At 43.5% G+C, this 24822-nt stretch overlaps 1 protein-coding gene across 4 annotated transcripts in view; it reads left to right on the top strand.

The window, feature by feature from the left end:
* Positions 1-24294, top strand: part of Crebbp (CREB binding protein) — a 120438-nt gene extending 96144 nt beyond the window's left edge. For 2 of the 4 annotated variants that reach the window (XM_031361015.1, XM_031361019.1), the window contains 13 exons: positions 122-210; positions 5930-6010; positions 7817-7873; positions 11292-11369; positions 11682-11749; positions 12782-12932; positions 13250-13396; positions 14199-14312; positions 15221-15386; positions 15616-15783; positions 18969-19130; positions 19415-19696; positions 21024-24294. In XM_031361015.1, coding sequence (XP_031216875.1) covers positions 122-210; positions 5930-6010; positions 7817-7873; positions 11292-11369; positions 11682-11749; positions 12782-12932; positions 13250-13396; positions 14199-14312; positions 15221-15386; positions 15616-15783; positions 18969-19130; positions 19415-19696; positions 21024-23174 — 3714 coding nt within the window. In that variant the 3' untranslated portion in view covers positions 23175-24294. Of the gene's footprint in view, positions 1-121; positions 211-5899; positions 6011-7816; positions 7874-11291; positions 11370-11681; positions 11750-12781; positions 12933-13249; positions 13397-14198; positions 14313-15220; positions 15387-15615; positions 15784-18968; positions 19131-19414; positions 19697-21023 lie in introns of all 4 variants that reach the window. The other 2 variants (XM_031361012.1, XM_031361017.1) reach the window with 1 other exon arrangement.
* The last annotated feature ends 528 nt before the right edge of the window (positions 24295-24822 follow it).

Here is a 24822-nt window from a genome sequence, read left to right as displayed (position 1 = left end):
TTGTTAGAATTTTACCTTGTGTTCTAGTTAATAACCAGTTGGGTCTAATGCCATAATATGCTAGAATACTTGAGGATGGTAAGTTGAATATATGTTTAGTATTTTCTTGTTGTCTTTGCAGTATGAGTTCTCCCCACAGACTCTGTGCTGTTATGGAAAGCAGCTGTGTACAATCCCTCGAGATGCCGCCTACTACAGCTATCAGAACAGGTAAGCACCATGCAGGGTCTGCAGTCCAGAGCAAATGGAGTTGTTAGGGCAAGGGCTGTGCATGTGACCATAGCTTGTATGTGTTATTATTCCTTGAAATTTCTATAAAAAGTGCTACAGTTTCTGTACCTCTTGGTCAGTCAGGTAGCCCCTTGGTTTCCTGATTTTAAAGCATAAATTTGCAGGGCATGGTGGTGCAGGCCTTTAATCCCAACACTTGGAGGCAGAGACAGGCATATCTCTATGAGTTTGAGGCCAGCCTGGTCTATGTAGTGAGTTCCAGGACAGCCAAGGTTATGTAGAGATACCCAGTCTGGGAAAAAGGCAAACATCTATAATGAAAAATTGTAATCTTACTTTAGTCTGAAGCTCTAGCTCTGTAGTAATTACACTGTAACCAAGAAGCTAAAGTTGAAACTCACCTTGGAAAAGCCTAAAATGACTTTTAAGATACTTACAAAATAGAAAGTTATATTTTATTCTACAGCAAATGCTTATCTACATCACTTGGCCTTGCTGGTCTGTTAGAAAAATGTATTAGTTGAGAAAAAAAAAGAACACAAGAATACTCTTTTCTAACACTACATCATTAGGAATGGCTGGTGTTGTTTATTGAGTTCAAGAGTAGCTCTCCTGTTGGGCTTGTTTGTAAACCTAGTACCCCACTAGTTGGAAGGTGAGGCAAGAAGGAGAATTCCAGTGTGAGGCTGGTCTGAGCATAGCAAGGCCCTGATGTGTTTTGTTTTATTTGTTTGCTTTAGAGAATACTTTCTTTGAGATACTATTGTTTGAGAGTGATAGGCCTTCCTGAAAAATAACTGCCGTCCTTTTGGAATGTGAAGGTGATTAGACTAGAGATCTCCCCCTTACACAGAGGAACAGTAAAATAATAATAATTCACAGATAATTCTGTAGTTTGGATCTTATTTTGAAAATTAAATTTCTACTCGTTTATCTGGTTTTTTGCTAAGATGAAGTTGAAATTAAATTCCTTTCTGTGAGTTCTCTTAGGAGACCTCTGTGGCTGCAGCACAGGGGCTTCATGGCTAAAGTCAGCACTGTTGAGCCAGAGATGAGAACCTCTGTGACCCAGAGGGAGCTTCGTGCCTGTTCTCTGTCTTAGGCTTTAGCATTACATCAGGATTTACTGCTGTGGATATTTATCCCTTTTCTTATTTGGGCCATAATAATAAAAAGCAGGCTGTTTATTTCAGAGGTACGTACGTATAAACGCCTGACAAGTTTGGAATTTTGAATTTTTTTTCTCAAGTGTGTTTTTTGAGTTATGCTCATAATTTTCCTTCCTTCCTTCCTTTCTTCCTTCCTTTCTTCCTTCCTTCCTTCCTTCCTTCCTTCCTTCCTTCCTTCCTTCCTTCCTTTAGTATAGAGTTTATTCAGGGCATGGGGAGGGGAGTTAAGAGACTATTAGAGACAGAGAAAGGCAGAGAGAGTAAGTAGAGGAGTAGAGGCCGGCATGAGCATGTGGAGAGGGAGGGAGAAGGGGTAGGGGAAGGGGCAAGAAGACATCGAGAGCAAGAAGGCAAGAGAGCAATGCTTGTAATTTTCAAAAAAAAAAATATAACTATCTCCATGATGGCTCCTATGAAATTATTTTCCCCCAAAAAAGAACTTGATATTAGAGCATTTGTTGAAAAGCTTTGACCAAATAGTTTGATCTCCATTCTTACATGGTAGAAGGAGACTACTGACTCCCTTAAGTTGCCCTCTGATCTCCAGTGCACATGTGGAAACACAAATAATTTAAAAAGGAAGACTCTAAGCTTTGTATGACTGACCCTCCTGACTTAGGTCACCTCTATTAGAGGTGCAGTGTGAGCAGCCTGTGCTACTGAGCACCCATCCTGTGCTACTGAACACCCATCCTGTGCTACTGAGCACTCAGCCTGTGCTGCTGAGCACTCAGCCTGTGCTACTGAGCACCCAGCGTGTTTCTCTCAGCATTCCTCCTCCTAAGTCCAGTGGTTTTTGAGGGTGGTGCTGTGAAGGTTTTGGTTTGTCTGTGGTCTGTGGTGGTGGTGGGTTTAGTGCTATGAATAGAATCCAGGACATTGCTCATGCAGTGCCACCCTCAGCCTTTCAATAGAAACATTTTAAGATAAAATTGAAAAGGATACCATAAGCTTCCCCCCCCCCCCCATAGGGTTCTCCCATAGTGACCATACATACAGGAGTTCTATCCCCTCTTAGCACATTTCATGATGTATCAAATTTAACCTTGTCCAAGATACAGTCTTGATAGCATCTTCCCTAACAGACTTATGGTCTATCTCCAATGGAATAGTACATAGGAATGTACTTTGAAGACCATTGCGACCTGTATAAAGTTGTTTTGTTTTGTTTTGTTTTGTTTTGTTGAGACAGGGTCTCACTGTGTAGCTGCAGACGACCTCAGACTTGATCTTTTTGCCTCAGTCTCCTGAGTGCTAGGATTACAGGCAAAGACCACAATACCTGGCTTTAGAGTTACAAGATTGTATGGATTAGTATTAATTATGCCCTGAAAAATACTGTACCTGATACTTTTTTAACTAGCATAATTTTGATCTAGAAAGAAGACAAGAAACTACCCACTTTAAATGTCTGGGCTCTTGGATCCTTTCACTGTTAATAGATGCTTAGTAATGAACGCTGCTTCATTCCACAGACCCGAGCCCATCTACTGAGCATAATTAAAGGTTAATTGAACAGATAGCTATGATCAGGAAAAGTTCAGTGGTAAAGGACAAATCAGAACGATTCTAGAAGTCCTAGAATGCCCAATTTTATTTTTGTGAAGAACTCCACTTTTACTGAACAAAAGTCATGTGTTTTTCCTAAATGAAAATATGAGTCGTATCCTGTATCTGATAACATTTCAAAAGCTTTTACCATTCCTTCTGTGCTCTTAGAATGAAGAATATACATTAATACTCTATAATTCTAAGAAAGGAGTAGCCAAGTTTTGTGATGAGCATTCTAACTAATTGCTTTTAATGTTTTAAAATAAACTGTGAACACTATTGTGTTCCAATAAATAATTGTTTTGTCACTTGTGCTGAAGTTTTAGACACTTAAATCAGGAAAACACAACACTTAAACAAGTAAAATTCTTAATGTTTATGCTAGTGTATGATTACATTTTCACTTGTTTTCCACCCTTTTACAATTTGAAAGTAACTTACTTTTAGGAAACTGTTACAGCTTTTCTAATAAATTATCTGAAGATAATGTAGAAATTAGCTATGGATAACTAAATATTGATAGAGTTCTTAAAACAATCTGCATTTGAAAAAGTCATACGTCAAACTACCCTCACAACACCACCATATAGTTTCATGTGCCAACTTAGCAAACCAGAGTTTGCATTATCATTGGATTACATGAAATATTTCTCCTTGGTGGTTCCATATTCATCACAGTACTTCATTTACACTAGACAAAATATTTTCCAGCCTATTAGTGGTTAAAAGTCAACCTCTGAACCTTTATTTTTAGGGAGAATAAAGTGTAAACTGTCAAAATAAGACAGTCTGCATTGGCATCTGTTATCCAAGATCAGACTTGTTTCCTCATCTTTAGAGAGATGCCTGCTGTACACTATCCTCCTCTCAGTGAAGCTTGATGAAGGGAGGTCGTAGGCCTGCCTTCACCTTAATGACCAGGCTGGATTTTCTGGCATTACACTGTTAGCGCTCTGGGACACATGTGACAGTCTTAACCCCATCCCTTAAACTTTGTGACCTTGAGATTCTCGGGAGTGGGCCTTGGTCGAGTACCTTAGGGAGCTTAGTTTCCTTAGCCACTCTTGGCTGTCTCTCAATCATCAGTGCCTCTTTCTGCATTAGTTTCCACCACTGGAAAATGATGGGTTCATATTCTTGTGTCCTGAATATTGCTAGGCTTCAATGACTGACTAAAATAGCTGAGTTTTTCCAGGTTTTTAAACTCGAGACTCAGTTGTGACTGTGGTTGTTTCATTCCATACTGCTGAGCGGTCCTTGTGGACAATGCTATGGTTTATTAAAAAATATACAAAACTGCTGTCTGTTCCTACTCAATTTTTAATCTTGTCTGGCAGGAAATTATTATTAGCTCAGTTATCTGCAGTGAATCTGCCCTGTTTATCAACAGAATGTGAAAAATTGGATAAACTTGAGATATGAATGCTCTGAATGAAGTTTTGTGTTTTAAATTGGCTGCATGTGTCAGTTAGTGAAGTCTGTAGACAAAATGCTCGATGTTTTAATGATAACGAAAACTGGGACTTGTGGGGGCCCCTCCTCATGTCTCATGGCTCATTGTTTAGCTGAGTGAGTGATGAAAGGAGTGAATGAGCATGCCCGGTGAGTGGTGAATGAGTCATTTAGTGAGCAGTTACTGCATCTCACTCTGCACTGGGGCTCAGCTCAGTGCTCTTAAGTCTCATCAGTGTCCCTAATACTAATCCTTCTTGGCATCTTGTAGATGTAGTTTTGAGCTAAACCTGCATTTGATTGTACTGCTGCTGCTAGCTTATGCTCATCTTTTTGCCTATGTAATTTACTTCCATTCAGCTTGTTTATTTTATAGTATTTTCGTGTGCTCATCTTGTTTTATGCAGAATCCACCTGCTTTTTGTTAACTTCTCATTCATGTCCTTTCCAAACATTTAATAGTCTTTATTTTTAATTGTATTCACTTACCAGCATGAGCCCAGGCTCTATATTATTATCATACAAGAAATTGGAATGGAGAATTTTTCAAATGCAGATTGTGCTATTTAAAGATTAACTCTCTAAATTTGCTTGACTTAAATTGCAGAACAGTCATTCGCCATGTATTCAAGATGAATGATTGGTCCTGGTACCAAAATTCACATCAAAGCTTAGAAATGAATCAAAACTTTTCAAACTTGTTTATGGGTTTGCATATATTGTATTGTTTATACAATATATCAGTTTTTCTATGTATATCTTTATTAATAAATGGCTGGAAAGTCTTTGACCCTGACTTGCATTTCTGTTAAGTGTTTGTCTAGAATGTGGATTTGGTTTCATTTGTATTGTAACATAATTATTAACTCAGTGATTAATATGAGAAAAATAACAACTACAAAAAAATGGTTCTGGGTGCTCAACATTGTCACACATTGAAATATCTGGCTTAATACTGGAAATAAAACTTCTGACGCTGTCAAGCATAAAATTTCCATTTTGAAAACTAAAGCTATTCCAGTTTAACTTGCTTTTTTTTAAAGACTTTTTTCTCATCCTGTTGTTGAAAGAAAAATTTTCTATTTTAAACCCTGGCTCAATATTTGATTTTTATATCAAAATTCAGATTTCTAAATTTAGGCTCCATGCAATCCTAGTATTCACTCCTTGAAAGCATTTGCATCTTGGAGCCGGATCAAACCTGTCGTTGTTAGTGATGATGGCCTATGATGCGTGCAATGAGACCGAATGCTAATCAATGCTTTGCCTTGGCTTTCTGCTCTGTGTTGTCTGGTGTTTGCGTCTTACCTCTGTGTCTGTGCTATTTGTCCCCTTCCCTGTTCTCTAATTCTGCCCTCCCCCACCTGCCCCTGTTCCTTTCATTGTCCTCACTGACCCATCAATCAACCAACAACGCCCCCCCTTCGTCGTGGTGCTCTGCCCTGCTCTGATTGGTGGCTTCGTTGCTTGGGTGGCTGTATGTTGTGATGGACCAGTTCACCCAAGTATGGCCTTCTTGCTGACAGGTATCATTTCTGTGAGAAGTGTTTCACAGAGATCCAGGGCGAGAATGTGACCCTGGGTGACGACCCTTCCCAACCTCAGACGTAAGTATGATCTTGTCATCCTTCCTTATGTTCATGACTAAAGAAGAAGCCAGAACATACCATTTTGAGTTTTGTACAATTTGTGTTTTCTTTTTCTTCACATTGACTATATATCCACATTTATTATAAACTGATTGCATGAACACAAGACACTTGTACCTCAAGGTGTAGTTATCAGCCAACAGCAACACTGATTCTCCATCTTGCTCCATTAAAAGCAGAATTAGTTCAGTTAGTCTTTGAACTATGTCTCACTGACAGATAGATTTTCTTCAGAGTGATGGGTAACCTTTGCTTGAAAAATGTTAACCTCCTATCTAAGAAGCCAGGCAGCCTTATCCACAGAAAATAAGTTTTATATACATATCACTAACACCACCTTAAAAAAAAAATTTAGAGTTAAACTTAACCTTTTAAACCTGTGGTCTTTTTAAGCAGCTGAGCTAATGCGGTTAGATTCTAATTCTGTATCCACATGTTCTAGTATAATGTAATATATATAAATTAATATATGTATTCATTCTGAAAGAAATGATACTATATATATCATTCCTTACTGGTGGTCCGACTCTTGCTTCCTAGCTGCATCCAGCATGTATGTTAACCCATTCCTACATATATCCAATTACCTTATGATAATGTTCCTTTTGAGTGTCAGCATAACCAAGCCATAACAAGAGAATTGAAAACCAAAGTGTACTCGACTTTTATGAAATACCCAAAGGCCTGCTGGTCTGTCCATCTGCCTTTAGCCTGCTGGGGCATTTTATGGTTCTCTTTTTCTACATACTAAGTTCCCTAATCTTCCATGTTTCTGATCATGTTGGAAGTCTGGTTCCAGAGTTACTAGGTCTCAAAGCAGGAAACATATGCTCCAGAAATAATTCATTACCCTTGTCATCTTAGTTCTTTGGTCTAATTGGAGTTATTGAATTGTTGGAGGTAGGAATGGGAGGCTAATCAATAAGTGCTAAGGTTCAGTTAGATACCAGCAAAAGCTGTGGAGTACTCTTGCACAGTATAGTGACTGTAGATAGCAGTTATATGTTACACATTTCAAAAAGCCTACAAGGAAGAATTTTGAAAGTTTTTGCACTCCTCCCCCAAAGATAAGTGTTGGAGGTGGTTAGTATGTTTAGCCTAATTTAAGAGTTGCACAGTGTGCACAAGTGTCAGATACCATGTACTATATCATTGATATGTCCAACTTAGAAAGTTTTTGTACGTCGCTTAGAATAAAAACTAAAGCTGCAGAGAAGGGCAGTGTGATGAAGTGATAGGTGTAGACACTTTCCTTGCAAGCCTGGCAACCTGAAATTTATCCTTGAACCTACATGAAAGTTGTTTCCTGATCTCCACACAAGCACTGTGGCATACATGTCCACGCCCACACACACAAGTACTCCTCTTTTTCTCAAGAAACAACCCCCCCCAAAAAAGGTTATATAATTGCATATATCAGAAGTAATTCACATACATTCAATTGAAACTCAGATATTCCACCCTTTAAAGTGGGGCATCCTCATTGGATGCCCACCTTGCATTAAGGGTATGTTGCCGTTCTGCTGTGGTCTTAGTCCAATTTAGCAGCTATTGGCCATATGAACTTGATGAGAATAAACATGTTTAAATCTCAAATCTCAACACAGTTTTGTCATCATATACTGATGAGTCTTAATTAAGTCTTAGAGTAAAGCTGATAATTGTTGGAAACAGATATTCTTAGGGGAAAAAAAAAGTAGAGAAATATATTTTTACATATATATATATCAGTCCATTAAGATTTTTCTTTTTCTTTTAAATAAGGACAATTTCCAAGGATCAATTTGAAAAGAAGAAAAATGATACCTTAGATCCTGAACCGTGAGTATACACACATACACACATACACACACACACACACACACACACACACACACATACACACCTTTTGTTTGTTTGTTTGTTTTCTTTCCTTTGTTTGTTTTTGAGACAGATTCTCTCTCTGTGTCTTTGGCTATGCTAAATTCACAAATCCTAAATCGCCTTTGCCTTGAAGAGTGCTGGGATTAAAAGTGTGCATTACTATACCTGACTCTTTTTTACCTTGAGTCTTAGATGAGGAAATTCACTACCTGTGATTAGGTTATGGGATAATAAAAGTAGGGTTTCTTTCGGGAAGTTATCTAAAACTCAAAGTAGATTTCTCTGACATATTCTCCTATTGCTGGATTTTAATAGTGACAGGATTATGTGGGTGTTTTAGTTCTGTTGGGACATCTCGAGAGTTTGGTCATAGTAGGCATCTTTAAGGACTGCTTAGTGTTATTCTAAAATAAATAGAGGCAGTAACTTGAAATGCTAATATCATCCCAGAGAAATTCCAAAATGAAAATATCTTGAGACCACCATCTAAAAATCTGTCTTGTGCCACTGCCTTCACTCATGAGAATGCTTCATTTGCAAATTTTGATGTCTAATGGCTTTGAAAGCTCAGGACAGGTCTGAGACCTGCAGGAATTGCTTTGTTCTCTTGGCCCCAAATCTCCTAGATCCAGAGAGAGGTCAGCTGCTATAATGGAATATGCTTTCTCTCTACCCGTGCTACTTTTCCTTTGGGAAGGTTTACTTCCTCTATCCTGTCTGGTACCTAGGGACAGGATGAATGCTGCTGCTGCTGTGTGGAGATGTTCCCACAACACACAGTTGTACCGTTAGTGACAATTCAGTTTTGTTTCTGAGTCTCCATGTTATGTTGTCATGTCGTTGTCATCCCCAAACCCTACCTACCACCCCCATGTTAATGATGTATTTATAGGTATCCTTGTTTGCCTAAATGTATCTATATACAGGACATGTGCCCTTGGAGGCTAAAATGGGTTGTCAGAGTTACAGCTGGCAATGAACCACGTTTGTTGGGAGGAGGTGAACTTGGGTCTGGTGTTCTTCACCCCGAGCCATCTCTCCAGCCCTTTTCCTGTGGGTTTTAAGTTTCTTTCTGTAGCAACAGATGAATGCAGGCAGCAAGAGGCCTGGTGTGCTTGGTTCCATAAGTGAAGGCTTTTAGTGTCGGCACAGCAGCATCACCATTGGGGTTGGCTTCCTGGAGTCAGTGATTCTTACCTAAGAGCAGGTGCTAGAGAGGAGGACATAACATTCTTAATATAAAGGAAGGAAAGAACACAAGATACTCCAAACATACATGCCACAGGAATGATTGGCCAGTCAAGCCTGAGGGCAAAGATCTACTCCCATGGGATATAGTGATAGAGGCACTTAATGAATTTCACCACATGTTTAGAGAAACAGTTTACATCCCAGTGTAGAAAGACCACCTCCCTGGGCAGTGGTGGCGCACGCCTTTAATCCCAGCACTTGGGAGGCAGAAGCAGGCAGATTTCTTAGTTTTGAGGCCAGCCTGGTCTACAGAGTGAGTTCCAGAACAGCCAGGGCTATACAGAGAAACCCTGTCTCGAAAAGCCAAAAAAAAGAAAAAGAAAAAAGAAAGAAAGACCACCCCTACCGCAGGGTAGGGTAGTACTCCCCTCTACTCTCAACAGTTGAGAAGCTGGGGCAGGATGGCTAACTAAGATCCTGTTTCTACAGAAAAACTTAGAGAGAGAGAGAGAGAGAGAGAGAGAGAGAGAAAGACAGAGAGAGAGAAAGAGAGAGAGAGAGAGAGAGAGAGAGAGAGAGAGACTGACCCCCTAGACCATCTGAATGGACTTGTATGGGGAACATGAAGCATAAGATTTCAGTCTCCAGTCTCTAGGAACTCCTGGGGAGATTTAGGTGCAACCTAGGCAAGAAGTCAGAGATCAAGTAAAGCTGGACCTCTTGGAGGTAGAAGAGGTACTGTGAGGTAGAAGGCTCCATAGTAAGTGGGGTTTCATGGAGAGGATTGTCATAGACACAAATAACAGTTTTGATATTTCTTTTCCTGACAATGGAGGGAAAAGAATTGAATGGGCTATCTCTAGAGATAGGGTGAATCAAGAGAGTTACTTCACCTCAGCACAGAAGCCAACCAAGCTTACTTCAGAGATTGGTGATGTACTTTGTTGATGGGGTATAGCACTGGAAGAATGGAGTGAAGCCCATAAATGACCAAGCAGTGTATGGGAAGGGGACCTCCACCATAACTTTAGCTGGTTGTGACAACCCAGTTATGCTGTCACTGTCCCACGGTGTTCCATGTGGGTCCTCCTTCTAAAGAACTGCAGCAAGGAGGCTGATTGGGACATCCCATCGCTGGATGGTTGTGTAGAAGAGCTTGGCTTCTCTCAAGGAAACTGGGGTGCTTTCTGGTGCCCTAAATTTTCCTGTAATGTGGATTTCAGTAGCAGTGAGACACTAAACTAAGAAGCAAAAGGTTTGGCCACTTGGTGGCTTGGTGTTGAGGGTTCCTATTGGAGTCTGCTCTTGAGAGTGATAAGAATGCTCTTGGAAGAGGCTGTAGCTAAATTATGTAAGTGGCACCAGGAGACTGAGTGTACTCAGAGAAGCCTATTCACTTTCTGTTAGCATTGATGCCTTCTGTCACCAACTCAGAGCAGATGTTTCCTGTGCTTCAGGCTGATGCCATCTAGCTACTTTTCTTTCCGTAGCTTTTGAGTAGAGGGTCTGAGAATTAGGAAAATACTGAAAATACTTCCCTGGTTTGTAAGCCTGTTTAGGTACTTGAAATTTACATAGAGAAAGAATAGTCTTGAAGGGTATAGTAATGTTAGAGTCACTGGACTGTGAAATAATACTTTTATCATAGTAACTTTTAAAAATAAGATTTCAGGGGCTAGGTATGGTAGCACACAACTCTAATCCCAGCAAAGACAGGCAAATCTCTGAGTTTGAGGACCATTCTGATCTACAAAGTGAGTTCAGGTCAGCCAAGGTTCTGTTATACAGAGAACCTCTGTCTGAAAAGCAAACAAACAAACAAAAGTTTTAGGAACCAGCAAGATTGCTTAATGGAGAAAGATCTTGCTATGGAAATGGGGAAATCTGATTTCAATCCCAAGAATCCAAATAAAGAATCATGGATCACGTGCTAAAGGCCAGGCTGGACTACATGGCCAGACCTCTTTTTCTCAGAAGAAAAAAAGTGGGGGGGGGGGGGTTTCTTGCCTAATAAAATTAACTAATATAGGTGACTGTTTAAAGCACATATGGGTTACTCAACACATGCATGATGACAGAGCTCCTAACAGCAGCTCAGACAACAGCGTATGCCATACATTCTTGTTCCTGTTGGAGACTGTGGCTTTGTGGCTCCTGGTGTATAACTTGGTTTTCTTGTCTCTAGTTTTGTTGACTGCAAAGAGTGTGGCCGGAAGATGCATCAGATTTGCGTTCTACACTATGACATCATTTGGCCTTCAGGGTGCGTGATTTGTTGTGATCTCTGGGAAGGGGCATCAGCTGTGCATAAGTCACGGGGGAGGTGGCTGTGCTCCCAAGTCTTGTTCATTGTCAGCAAGAATTCAGCAATTAAGGGATATGGCAGTTGGTTCTAAATTTAAGTCTTGTGTTTGCCTGCTTTACAAATTGTAGACTCCAAGCCAGTCTGTCTACTAACTCTTTTCACAATGATGTGATTTCAACTGCCAACAGAGTATTTCAGTGCTGCATTTCACTGGTTTGGCAACATACACTGTTGAGTATTATCTGATCACACCCATTATTTGTTGTGCAGTTTTGTGTGTGACAACTGCTTGAAGAAAACTGGCAGACCTCGGAAAGAAAACAAATTCAGTGCTAAGAGTAAGTTTACTGAAGATTTCTGTTTCCTGGATTGTGCGCTTTGAACTTCTTTAGAGTCTCCACTTTTTTTGTAACCTCTCAATGTGAGGGAGTGGTCAGCATGTGTAAGTTTTTCTAGTGCTTTGTACATTTTTCATTGGAGTCATTCAGCTTGATCCATTTATGATCAGCTCATGTTTTCAATAACAGTTAAGAAAGCTTAGAAAGTAGATTTCAGAAATACTAAGAGAACATTTGTTGCCAGATCCTTCTCAAGTAGCTCAGAACCAAGATCCCTATCCAGAAAGGATGCTGTCACAGGCTTTTGAGAGCTGTTTTCGGTTTTGAGCTCCAGGCTGTCTCCTATGGGGACAAGGCTTGCTGTCTTATAGTGTATGGGTGAGAATGAAGAGAATTTTCTTCAAGGATTTCAGCAAGAATGGTGGTCTTGTGAGGCCCTTTGGGCCCACACCTGTGCTTGTCAGAATAGTCACTTAGCTCTGAAGGCAGTGAGCAGTTCTTGGGTGAGGCTGGATTACTGCCCTGGAGTCCTAAGCTCTGTTTAAGACTGCAAGTGAGCTAGGTAGAAGGGAACCCAGCCATTGACTGGGCCAAGGGTCTGTCATGTTCCTTGTTGCTGTTCTTCAAGTTAGTTCTGGAGTCATAGGTAGTCTGCCTGTTGGCATCCATGAGATAGTTCACATTCCACACAAAAGACTTCTGCTCGGCATAGGTCCAGGGCAGGGCCTGTCCCACAAGCTTCTGCTGAGGTACCCAGGAATTGAGGCAAAGGCCATGAATCCAGTGTCCTCAGTTTTGTCAGATTCTGGCCATCTTTGTGGCTCTCCTGTTGCTTACTGTTAGAAATGGACAGATAAGTAGCTGACAAGAAGCAAAGTACTTAAGTCCTACATCTCCTTTTCCTTCAGAAGACATTCATGTCACAGGACGGTGCTCTTCTGTTCTTACAAAACTGCTATTAGTCCGTGAAAGTAGCAGAGGTGAATAGCCTCCACAGCTCTGCCTGATCTTGTTTCTTCAAAACTGTTTTAGGGCTGCAGACCACACGATTGGGAAACCACTTGGAAGACCGAGTGAACAAGTTTTTGCGGCGCCAGAATCACCCTGAAGCTGGGGAGGTTTTTGTCAGAGTGGTGGCCAGCTCAGACAAGACGGTGGAGGTCAAGCCGGGAATGAAGTCAAGGTTTGTGTTCTTCATATCCCAAACTGTGAGTAGACCCTACCCCTGTCTCTTTAGGACTCCAAGTGTGATATCCTTATATAGAAACTTTGTGGCAGCTAGCTTGTGACTTTCTTTTCTGAATCCCAATTTATTAGCAGAGATGCCACTCCCTTCCCTAAGAACCAGAAAGAGCTGCCACACAGCCGTGACACAGCAGTGTCATAGCAATGGCTGCTGTTGCAAGAGGTTGCCAAGCCCTGAGCTCTTCTGCAGAGCAGGTTTAGCTCAGAAGCAGTTGGAACACACTTGTGTAAACACCAGTCTTTGGCTCCTTCCAGGTTCGTGGATTCGGGAGAAATGTCTGAGTCTTTCCCATATCGCACCAAAGCACTCTTTGCTTTTGAGGAGATCGATGGAGTTGATGTGTGCTTTTTTGGGATGCATGTGCAAGAATATGGCTCTGATTGCCCCCCACCAAATACAAGGTAGTCATCCATCATCTCTGAATGTGTCTTTTAGCCCTATTTTGTGTGATCAAGGCTCAGGTATCTTAGAGCTGTATATTTTGGTACTAGAGTAAGAGAAAGCTATAGTTAACCGACTTAACAAGTTAGCTGTTGTCTTATTTCATTGTTACTGCTGCTGTTTGTTTTCTCCATAAACTCTCAGGAAAAGAAGGGTCTTTGTTTTTTGTTTTTTTGTTTTTTTGAGACAGGGTTTCTCTGTGTAGCCCTGGCTGTCCTGGAACTCACTCTGTAGACCGGGCTGGCCTCGAACTCAGAAATCCTCCTGCCTCTGCCTCCCAAGCGCTGGAATTAAAGGCGTGCGCCACCACCACCTGGCGAGAGGAAGGGTCTTGATGGTAGTATGGCATGCTTTTTCTGTATGTGGCCTTAGTCTTGTTTTGACTCACCAAGATGGTCACTTGGGAGCCAGGGTAGCAACAGCTATATGCCCCTGCTCAAACTAACTGCCTCTGGTCCAGAGTTAGTTTTAGCATGGACTTTGGGTGAGTGGGGCAAAGAAGTGGATTTTCCTAAGTTGCCCTCCCAGGGGTGGGGGTAAGTTTCCATGTCTTTTGTTGGATGGCAGGGTTTCTTTCTGTTTGTTTAGTTCTCAGCTGGGACTGTGATAAGAGTTTTTCACACCTTGTTACGTGGCCTGTGGCTACTATCAAACCCTATTTTTCGGGGGGGTTTTAGGTGTTGGTGTTTGTTTTGAGGGGTACCTTGAGGGGTACCTCAAGTTAAAAATAAAAATGACATCCATCCCCCACAACCCCCACAGGCGTGTATACATATCTTATCTGGACAGTATTCATTTCTTCCGGCCCCGCTGCCTCCGGACAGCTGTTTACCATGAGATCCTCATTGGATATCTAGAGTATGTGAAGAAATTGGGGTGAGTCTGGATTATTCAGAATCAATAAAAACATTTTTGTCTATTTTTTCTTATTTAGTTTTATGTGTTTTATTCTAACATATCAAGGTTGGTTCAGAAGTTTGCTGAGGTTCCCACGTGTCTGACTCCAGAGCGCAGTGTCTACTCTGCTGTTGCTCGCTTTTCCTTTTCTTTCCACTTTATTAAGGCATAATCTTCATATCATGTTTATTGCCTCTATTTTAGGTCTTGGAGTCAGTAGTTTTTAGTGTTCTTAATTGGTGTAACTATTCCCTTTAATCAGTCTCCAAGTACCCTCACTCCTGCAGAGCCCTGTGCCCTCTCACTATCCTTCCCCTGCCTGCAGATGACCACTCATCGACTTTGTGTCTGTACATTTGTCTTTCCTGGTCTTCTGTTAGAATTGGCAATCATGATTCAATACTCAGTGTTTCTGTTTATATACCACACTTGTCACATTCTTTTCCCAAACCTGAAAGTGTTTGCTTAAGTGCCTTTCACGGAGTGGCTAAGATTTGTTTGACATGAATTACTTGCTTGAGCTGCCTTTCCAGTGCACACAGGAGGAGGAAGTAAGGAGGAAACTGGTGTTTCACATCCCCTAACTGTGCCCTGCCAGGCTCAGCTCTATGCATTTCTGAGAGCAAAGTGCTCAGAACTCAATCTAGGGTTGAATTTGCAAGTGATAACGATAATGCCTCTACTCCCACCCCATTCACATACTGGTTTGGAGTCCAAGTATTTTATAAGAATTACACTAGCATTATGGTCTTTATTTTTGTCTATCCTCATATTTATTTCTGTTCTTTCTTTAGTTCATTAAGTTAAGTTCTTAAGCTACAGTTCATCAAAAGTAGATCTGAATTCACTGACACTTCTGTCTGGCTTTCTTCATATGTATCCTATAGGTATGTGACAGGACACATCTGGGCCTGTCCCCCAAGTGAAGGAGATGACTATATCTTTCATTGCCATCCCCCTGACCAGAAAATCCCCAAACCAAAACGACTACAGGAGTGGTACAAGAAGATGCTGGACAAGGCATTCGCAGAGAGGATCATTAACGACTATAAGGTACTCCTGCTGAAGGAAGGTGCTGGGTTTGCCACAGCTGATTGACATACATTGTGTATTTTTTTCTGGCACTCTGCTTTATAATTATAATCATTTATAAGAAATAGAAAGCAAGAGCCTGGAAGCGTCTGGTGAAACTGCAGAATCAACTGTACAGTTGGTCAAAGCAGTGGCCTTTCAGTCAACACACCCAGGGACCTCACCCCACCTCTATTCTACTTCCTCCCAGGACATCTTCAAACAAGCCAACGAAGACAGACTCACGAGTGCCAAGGAGTTGCCCTATTTTGAAGGGGATTTCTGGCCTAATGTGCTGGAAGAAAGCATTAAGGAGCTAGAACAAGAAGAAGAAGAGAGGAAAAAAGAAGAGAGTACTGCAGCTAGCGAGACTCCTGAGGTACAGCCCCGCAGAGTGGCAGGGTGGGCAGTACTCGTCTGCTACACTGTTTCTGTGGTGACGTTCTCATTCACATAGACTATCACCATCAACAATGATAAGCAGATGTGATGTCTCTATACAAGAGATACTTCCCATGGTGACTGGTGGTTAGACCTGGAAAGCAGGAGGAAGGTGGAATTTACTTGCAAGTGTTCTGAAAGTTACTGCCACTGAACTGCTGACCTTGTGCTAAACCTTGTGGCGGCTCGTGTGTGTGTGTGTGTGTGTGTGTGTGTGTGTGTTTCTTGTTCACTGTTTGCTATCCCTGTGTACCAGGGAGTACAGAGTGAACTAAACAAGACCATATTCTGCTACAACAGGTATCTTACACTAGGAGGAATAGGAAGGGACTGGATAGCTGCATAGTGTGTTTTCAGGTGATGGGCAACTCTGAGAATAAAGGAGCTTGAGGTAAAGAATACAGCAGGAGGCCTGGGGTGGCTTTTGAGACAATGACATAGAGGTTCCATGTGAGTCATGGGGATGGGGTCTTCAGGGGAGTGGAGGAAGATCACAAGGCACTGTGTAAGCTGACAGTGGTTATGGTTGTAGGTTCAGTGGGTGTGCATAGTTAATTCTGTGGAGGATGTTTGGCATATGAGAAGTCATGAATTAAGTAGTGTCTTGTGTGAAGCTGAAACGTTCTTTGATAGAGAAGGAAAGAGTGGGCTGCAATGATGCCTGCAGTGCTCCAAAGAACATGGTTGAGACTGGGCTCCAGCAGGTCTAGAAGAGCTGGCAGCTTGTGGCAACACCTGAAACCTCAGGTCAGCATGCATACTCAGTGCACATATGATTTGTTGAGTAGTAGTAACATGCCGAGCACTGGGCACACTGAGTTACGTCTTCAAAAAGACAGCTTTATCAGAGAAAGCACAGGCTAAATGAAACAAGTTTGCGTCCCTGTTGCTTCCCAAGAGCTCCTAAACTGTCCCCATTGTCCAACTTCCTCTCACCTTCTGAGGAATCTGACTGGTCCTCACCGAAGTTTGGTTTCTTACTGTACTGCAAAATGGTTCAGAAGGAAGCTAGAGAAGAGGGGCCATGTTCAACCTGGCCTTAAAAGAACAAGCAGGTCTCAGTGACTGGCACAGGGTAGGCTGTAGTGGAGACCAAGTGACCAAGAGACCACTGGCCAAACCATGCCTCAGAGCAAAAAGGTGGCCTGACCCAGAACAATTTGTCTGGTCTTATAAAGGACAGTAGTGACATCACTTGATGAAGTGGAATGTAAGTCCAGCTTTAGGAGTCATGGTGCACAGCACAGCAGAGCACAAGAACAGCCCTGCTCCCAAGGGCGAAAGGACTCTTGAAGGAATACAAAACAAGCTGAGCCATGGAGGATGGCCTCTGGCTTAGTGTCAGTAAATCCAGAGGGCCTGTCTTATGCCCAAGCTGGCCTTCACTCGGTACCCAAGGACTTAGCATGTGTTAGGGAAAGTGCTGACAAGTCCACCTGCTGTTGTTTTTGTGTGCAGTTAGGTGCTGTGGGCAAGGACTTGTCTTCCTCAAGGATATCTATGACCCTTTAGTGGGGTTAACTTTAGGTATGGCCAATGCCTTGTAGGGGGGTACTGCTTTGCCATTAAAATCCAGATTCTCTGGGAGGAGATGGAGTAGAGGAAGTGGGGGCAGAGTGCTTAGTCAAAACATACTATTATGCATGTATGAAAAAAAAAAGGTAAAAAAATAAGAAAATTTGGAATTTCAAGTTAGTGGAAGTAGAGGAATGTTTATGGTGGTATTAAATAGGGGAGACAGGACACCATATCATGTATTCAACCACAGTTTTGGGAAAGACTTCAGCACAAACACAGGTAAAACTCTCCTGGAAAAATAACCAAAGTGCATTGCACCAAATGATCAAAACTAATTTTCTTCTCTCTTTTTTTTTTTTAATGACAGGGGTGTGGCTTTGGCTGGCTTAAACTCGTCTTGTCTCTTGAGTGCTGGGATTAAAGGCATATACCACTCCCTACTCCATTGCTTTAGAATATTGATGTGAAGCCGGATGTGGTGGCCTACACTTTTAGTTCCAGCACTTGGGAGATAGAGGCAGGCAGATCTCCTTGAACTCAAGACCAGCTTGATCTGTATATATAGATCTGTCTCATATCTATCTCATCTATATATAAAACTTGAACACAGTGAGCTACTGAGCTACATACTGAGACCCTGTCTCAAAAAAAATCCCAGATAAAATTTGAGGGCCACCAAAATGAGTCTATTTGTACCTGCTGCATGAGTGATGGCCCAGGATTCACATGGTAGAAGAGAACACTTCAACCTAAAAAACTACTGTCTGACCTCTCTGTGGGCACTGTGGCACACTCACAAATACACTCACATGCATGCACATAAGTAATTTTTCTTTTAAATAATTTGACTCAAGAACCTGAGTCAGGAGCGTGATGAGTTTGAAACCTAGGTTTTATAGCATCCGTTAAAAGAAATGAGATTATGGAGCTGAGGGTGTACTTTATAGTTTAGTGGTAGAGCACGTGCTTAGCATGTGTGAGGTTCTAGGTTTTACCCTAGTACTACAGGGTAAAGAGTGTCTCTGGATCAGATTAGCTTTTCTATATTGTATTCTAAGTGAGTGACACTCAAGTTCTTTTCTTAGTCGCATCATTGGAGTACTTGAATTAGGGAATGAGTGAGTCCCTCGGATCATTGGAGTACTTGAATTAGGGAATGAGTGAGTCCCTTTTAGACTTCAACTAAGTCTAATGAATGTAGTAACAACAGCTTGCAAGACAAGCTTAGACATACTCTATCCTAGGAGAGGTATTGAGTGGGAAAGACTCTCCTGATGCTGCCTCCCACTTACACCTTCCCTGTGTCTTCTGAAAATGTATATAAATGAGCAGGTTTTCCCAAGGCAGAGGACCAGGTACTGAGAGTGCAGGATGGAACACTCCTGCCAGTGGGGTTATGGGGACTGGTAGAAAACTTCCTCTGTTGCTTAGATTGCAAATTCATGTCCTGGAGGAGTAACCAGACATACAGGTGCCGTGGCTAGGCTGGGAGGATTCCATTCTTAGCCCTGTGGAAGTAGCACATGGCCCAGATCACATGAGGTCTGTGGAACCCCATAGCCTAGGAAATGGGTGTTGGTCTGACAGCTTTCCATGTGGTTGCAGGGCAGTCAGGGTGACAGCAAGAATGCCAAGAAAAAGAACAACAAGAAGACCAACAAAAACAAAAGCAGCATTAGCCGAGCCAACAAGAAGAAGCCCAGCATGCCCAATGTTTCCAACGACCTGTCACAGAAGCTGTATGCCACCATGGAGAAGCACAAGGAGGTAGTGCATAGGCTGGTGGGAGCTCTGAGAGTATTCCGTACCCGGAGAAACAACAGGCATCTGTGGGTGGGGTTGGGCTGTCCTGCACAAGCCTGGGACGGGAGGTGCTGGAACAGTACTTTGTTAATATATTGTTTGGCTTTTTATCAGTTAAATTCCATCCCAGGAAATCAGAACCTCAAGCAGTCCCTGGGTTTGGTTATCCTCCTGTTCCACAGGAAGATGTGGCCCTGCACTCAGCGTGTGCTGCTTCTCTGTGGGGTTAATGCACCTCCTCCTTTCAGGTCTTCTTTGTGATTCATCTGCATGCTGGGCCTGTTATCAGCACTCAGCCCCCCATCGTGGACCCTGATCCCCTGCTTAGCTGTGACCTCATGGATGGGCGTGATGCCTTCCTCACCCTGGCCAGAGACAAGCATTGGGAATTCTCTTCCTTACGCCGCTCCAAATGGTCCACTCTGTGCATGCTGGTGGAGCTGCACACACAGGGCCAGGACCGCTTTGTCTATACCTGCAATGAGTGCAAACACCATGTAGAAACACGCTGGCACTGCACTGTGTGTGAGGTAAGTAAGTCCTACCATCTATCTCCTGGCCTTCCCCCATATGCAGCACTTTCCCCTGCAGTACCAGAAATGGATGCAGGTGTTGGCATCTGTGTACAACATTGTCTGTGCTATTGTTCCCGGGATGAGGAGTGGCAGGCACCCTTGTTGTCCTCTTTATTAATCTGTGCTCCTGGCTGCCACAGCTCCAGGCCAGACACCAAGGCAGCCTGGCTGCAAAGAGCTCTGCAGAACAGGGATGCCAGTGTACTTACCTCTTTCTAGACTTGCTAAGTGATTAAGGATGCCTTTGACCCTGCTGGCAGGTTGGCACTTTTGATCAGGTCCAGTGGCAGGATCACAGAATGGTTAGACTTAATGTAAGCCCCTGGTGTTCTCACTGCCTCCTGCCCTATGGGTAGCTTTCTTCACCCTAGTAGAGCTTGTCCTGGCCTGGTCAAAGGTTGCCTAGCCCTTCCTTCTTTGCCTACCTTTGAATTCTTGTTCCCTGTTGTCATCAGTCGGATCCCCTCTTATTCCTTCTCCATTGTCCATTTTTTATACACATACACACACACACACACACACACACACACACACACACACACACACACACACCTTTCTCAATCTTCTTTTTGCTTTGCTGATTTTAGGATTTTGCGTGTGCTTTCTGTGAGCACAGTTTCTTGGCCTAGCCATAGGACTTCATCTTCAGATATATTCTGTGGGTGGGTGTGAGTGTATTATTTGTGAGTAAGCATATTTTTATGAGCACAGAGACCAGAGGAGAACTACTCTGTAGCTCTTTACTTCACTTCCCTAAGAAAAGAAATGTCACTGAATCTTGAGCTAGGCTGGTGACTGACCAACGAGCCTAGCAGTCCTCTTGTTTTTACCCAGTCCTGTGCTGCTGTTAAAGCACACAGCCATACCCAGATTTTTGTATGAATGTTGAGGATTGAAACTCGGGTCCTCATATTTGACCATCTAGTCCTCTTCCCCACTGAACTAACTCCCAGGCTCCTATCCTTCAGATTTAATGCTTCCTTTTTAGTTTCTAAGTTCAAGTATCTCTAAGCCACTAGGGCTTCTGTTGTTGGGGAAGAATCGTTTCTCCTAGAGATAGTGTGTCACAGTCTACTGACAATGCTTGGTGTAAATGGCTCCAGTGTTCTTAGTCCTTGCTGTTAAGTCTCAGGTTCTAAGTCTTGATACTTTTCCTAAAGCACATGAAATAAGGAAGGAAGGGACCCATTAACTACTGCTCAAGCCTTCATGTACCCCTTGCCTAAGGGTATCTGCTCATGCTGGGCCTGTGCTGATGCTGGTCTTTTCTTCTTGTCTACAGGACTATGACCTTTGTATCAATTGCTACAACACAAAGAGCCACACCCATAAGATGGTGAAATGGGGGCTAGGCCTAGATGATGAGGGCAGCAGTCAGGGTGAGCCACAGTCCAAGAGCCCCCAGGAATCCCGGCGTCTCAGCATCCAACGCTGCATCCAGTCCCTGGTGCATGCCTGCCAGTGTCGCAATGCCAACTGCTCGCTGCCGTCTTGCCAGAAGATGAAGCGAGTCGTGCAGCACACCAAGGGCTGCAAGCGCAAGACTAATGGAGGGTGCCCAGTGTGCAAGCAGCTCATTGCTCTTTGCTGCTACCACGCCAAACACTGCCAAGAAAATAAATGCCCTGTGCCCTTCTGCCTCAACATCAAACACAAGCTCCGCCAGCAGCAGATCCAGCACCGCCTGCAGCAGGCTCAGCTCATGCGCCGGCGAATGGCAACCATGAACACCCGCAATGTGCCTCAGCAGAGTTTGCCTTCTCCTACCTCAGCACCACCCGGGACTCCTACACAGCAGCCCAGCACACCCCAAACACCACAGCCCCCAGCCCAGCCTCAGCCTTCACCTGTAAACATGTCACCAGCTGGCTTCCCTAATGTAGCCCGGACTCAGCCCCCCACAATAGTGTCTGCTGGGAAGCCTACCAACCAGGTGCCAGCTCCCCCACCCCCTGCCCAGCCCCCACCTGCAGCAGTAGAAGCAGCCCGGCAAATTGAACGTGAGGCCCAGCAGCAGCAGCACCTGTACAGAGCAAACATCAACAATGGCATGCCCCCAGGGCGTGCTGGTATGGGAACCCCAGGAAGCCAAATGGCTCCTGTGGGCCTGAATGTGCCCCGTCCCAACCAAGTCAGTGGGCCTGTCATGTCTAGCATGCCACCTGGGCAGTGGCAGCAGGCACCCATCCCTCAGCAGCAGCCGATGCCAGGCATGCCCAGGCCTGTAATGTCTATGCAGGCACAGGCAGCGGTGGCTGGGCCACGAATGCCCAATGTGCAGCCGCCAAGGAGCATCTCGCCAAGTGCCCTGCAAGACCTGCTTCGGACCCTAAAGTCACCCAGCTCTCCTCAACAGCAGCAGCAGGTGCTGAACATCCTCAAATCTAACCCACAGCTAATGGCAGCTTTCATCAAACAGCGCACAGCCAAGTATGTGGCCAATCAGCCTGGCATGCAGCCCCAGCCCGGACTTCAATCCCAGCCTGGTATGCAGCCTCAGCCTGGCATGCACCAGCAGCCTAGCTTGCAAAACCTGAACGCAATGCAAGCTGGTGTGCCACGGCCTGGTGTGCCTCCACCACAACAGGCAATGGGAGGCCTGAACCCCCAGGGACAGGCTCTGAACATCATGAACCCGGGACACAACCCCAACATGGCAAACATGAATCCACAGTACCGAGAAATGGTGAGGAGACAGCTGCTACAGCACCAACAGCAGCAGCAGCAGCAACAGCAGCAGCAGCAGCAACAGCAAAGCAGTGCTAGCTTAGCTGGGGGCATGGCAGGACACAGCCAGTTCCAGCAGCCACAAGGACCTGGAGGCTACGCCCCAGCCATGCAACAGCAACGCATGCAACAGCACCTCCCCATCCAAGGCAGCTCCATGGGCCAGATGGCTGCTCCAATGGGACAACTTGGCCAGATGGGGCAGCCTGGGCTAGGGGCAGACAGCACCCCTAATATCCAGCAGGCCCTGCAGCAGCGGATTCTGCAGCAGCAGCAGATGAAGCAACAAATTGGGTCACCAGGCCAGCCGAACCCCATGAGCCCCCAGCAACACATGCTCTCAGGACAGCCACAGGCCTCACATCTCCCTGGCCAGCAGATCGCCACATCCCTTAGTAACCAGGTGCGGTCTCCAGCCCCTGTGCAGTCTCCACGGCCCCAATCCCAACCTCCACATTCCAGCCCGTCACCACGGATACAGCCCCAGCCTTCACCACACCATGTTTCACCCCAGACTGGTTCCCCTCACCCCGGACTCGCAGTCACCATGGCCAGCTCCATGGATCAGGGACACCTGGGAAACCCTGAACAGAGTGCAATGCTCCCCCAGCTGAATACCCCCAACAGGAGCGCACTGTCCAGTGAACTGTCCCTGGTTGGTGATACCACGGGAGACACGCTAGAAAAGTTTGTGGAGGGTTTGTAGCATTATGAGAGCATTGGGTGTTTGTTTTTTTGTTTTGTTTTTCTTTTGTTTTGGGGATTTGGGGTTTTTTTTTTTTGTTTTTTGTTTTTTTGTTTTGTTTTTTCTTTTTGTTTTTTTGGGGGGTTTTTTGTTTGTTTTGTTTTGTTTTTGTTTTTCTCCTCTCCCTCCCCTTTCATGTTTTTGGACTTTTTGTACTGAAAATCCAGGCATCTGGGCTCTTTTTATTAAGCCTAGATGGGACTGTGACTCCCAAGCATGGAAGGGCAGATTGATGTTTAAAGAAACAATACAAAGAATATATTTTTTTGTTAAAAACCAGTTGATTTAAATACCTGGTGTCTCTGTCTCTTTCTCTCTCTCTCTCTCTCTCTCTGTCTCTCTGTCTCTCCCTCTCTTTCTCTCAGCTTTTCTCTTTTTTTTTTTTTTTTTTTTTTTTCTGTTGTTTGGGGTGGGGGTTTGGATTCTTTTGTCGTCATTGCTGGTGACTCATGCCTTTTTTTAATGGGAAAAACAAGTTCATTATATTCATATTTTTTATTTGTATTTTCAAGACTTAAACATTTATGTTTAAAAGTGAGAAGAAAAATAATACTCAGAAACTGGTTCCAGAAATAATGCATCTTATAATGTGTCCCGATAACGAGCTGATGTTGCGGGAAGATTTTTTTCTATAGTGAACTCTGTGGGCATCTCCAAGTATTACCCCTGGACGATAGGAATTGACTCCGGCGTGCACACATGTACACACCCACACATCTATCTATACATGCTGGCTTAAGCCAACCTCTTGTCTTGCAGATGTAGAAATTGTTGCTTTGTTTCTCTGATAAAACTGGTTTTAGACAAAAATAGGGATGATCACTCTCTTAGACCATGCTAATGTTAATAGAGAAGAAGCAGTCTTTTCTTTCTTCTATGTGAAACTTGAAATGAGGAAAAGCAATTCTAGTGTAAATCATGCAAGCGCTATAATTACTATAAATAAGAAAATTCAAGAAGATTCAATCACTGTATAGAATGGTAACGTACCAACTCATTTCTTATATCATATTGTTAAATAAACTGTGTGCAACAGACAAAAAGGGTGGTCCTTCTTGAATTCATGTACATGGTATTAACACTTAGTGTTCGGGGGTTTCTTTTGTTATGAAAATGCTGTTTTCAACATTGTATTTGGACTATGCATGTGTTTTTTTCCCCATTGTATATAAAGTATCGCTTAAAATTGATATAAATTACTGAAGTTTTTAACATGTATTCTGTTCTTTAAGATCCCTGTAAGAATGTTTAAGGTTTTTATTTATTTATATCTATTTTTGGAGTCTGTTCTTTGTAAGACATGGTTCTGATTGTGTGCTCAGAGTGGAGAGGTCGGGCTGCAGTCAGAGCTGCAGTAAGAGTGGCAGCTGGCCGCTGTCCCAGACTGTGGCCACTGAGGGAGGAAAGGGGAACTCCTTGTGCAGAGAGTGAGGGACAGCTCAGGGCCACCTTGCATATTTAGTACTCACAGGTGAATGTCACCCATGCTAGGAAGGACTGTCACCACTGGGTCAGAAACAGCTCTTTGCCTCCAGCCCACTCTTCCTGTCCTCCTCTTTGTTGGTCAGCTGCCCCTGTGGGGAGGGCTCCTGCCTTTTTTTTTTTTTCA

This window comes from Mastomys coucha, unplaced genomic scaffold, assembly GCF_008632895.1.
Source record: "Mastomys coucha isolate ucsf_1 unplaced genomic scaffold, UCSF_Mcou_1 pScaffold12, whole genome shotgun sequence".
NCBI lineage: Eukaryota > Metazoa > Chordata > Mammalia > Rodentia > Muridae > Mastomys > Mastomys coucha.
This window is presented reverse-complemented; position numbering and strand designations above follow the sequence as displayed.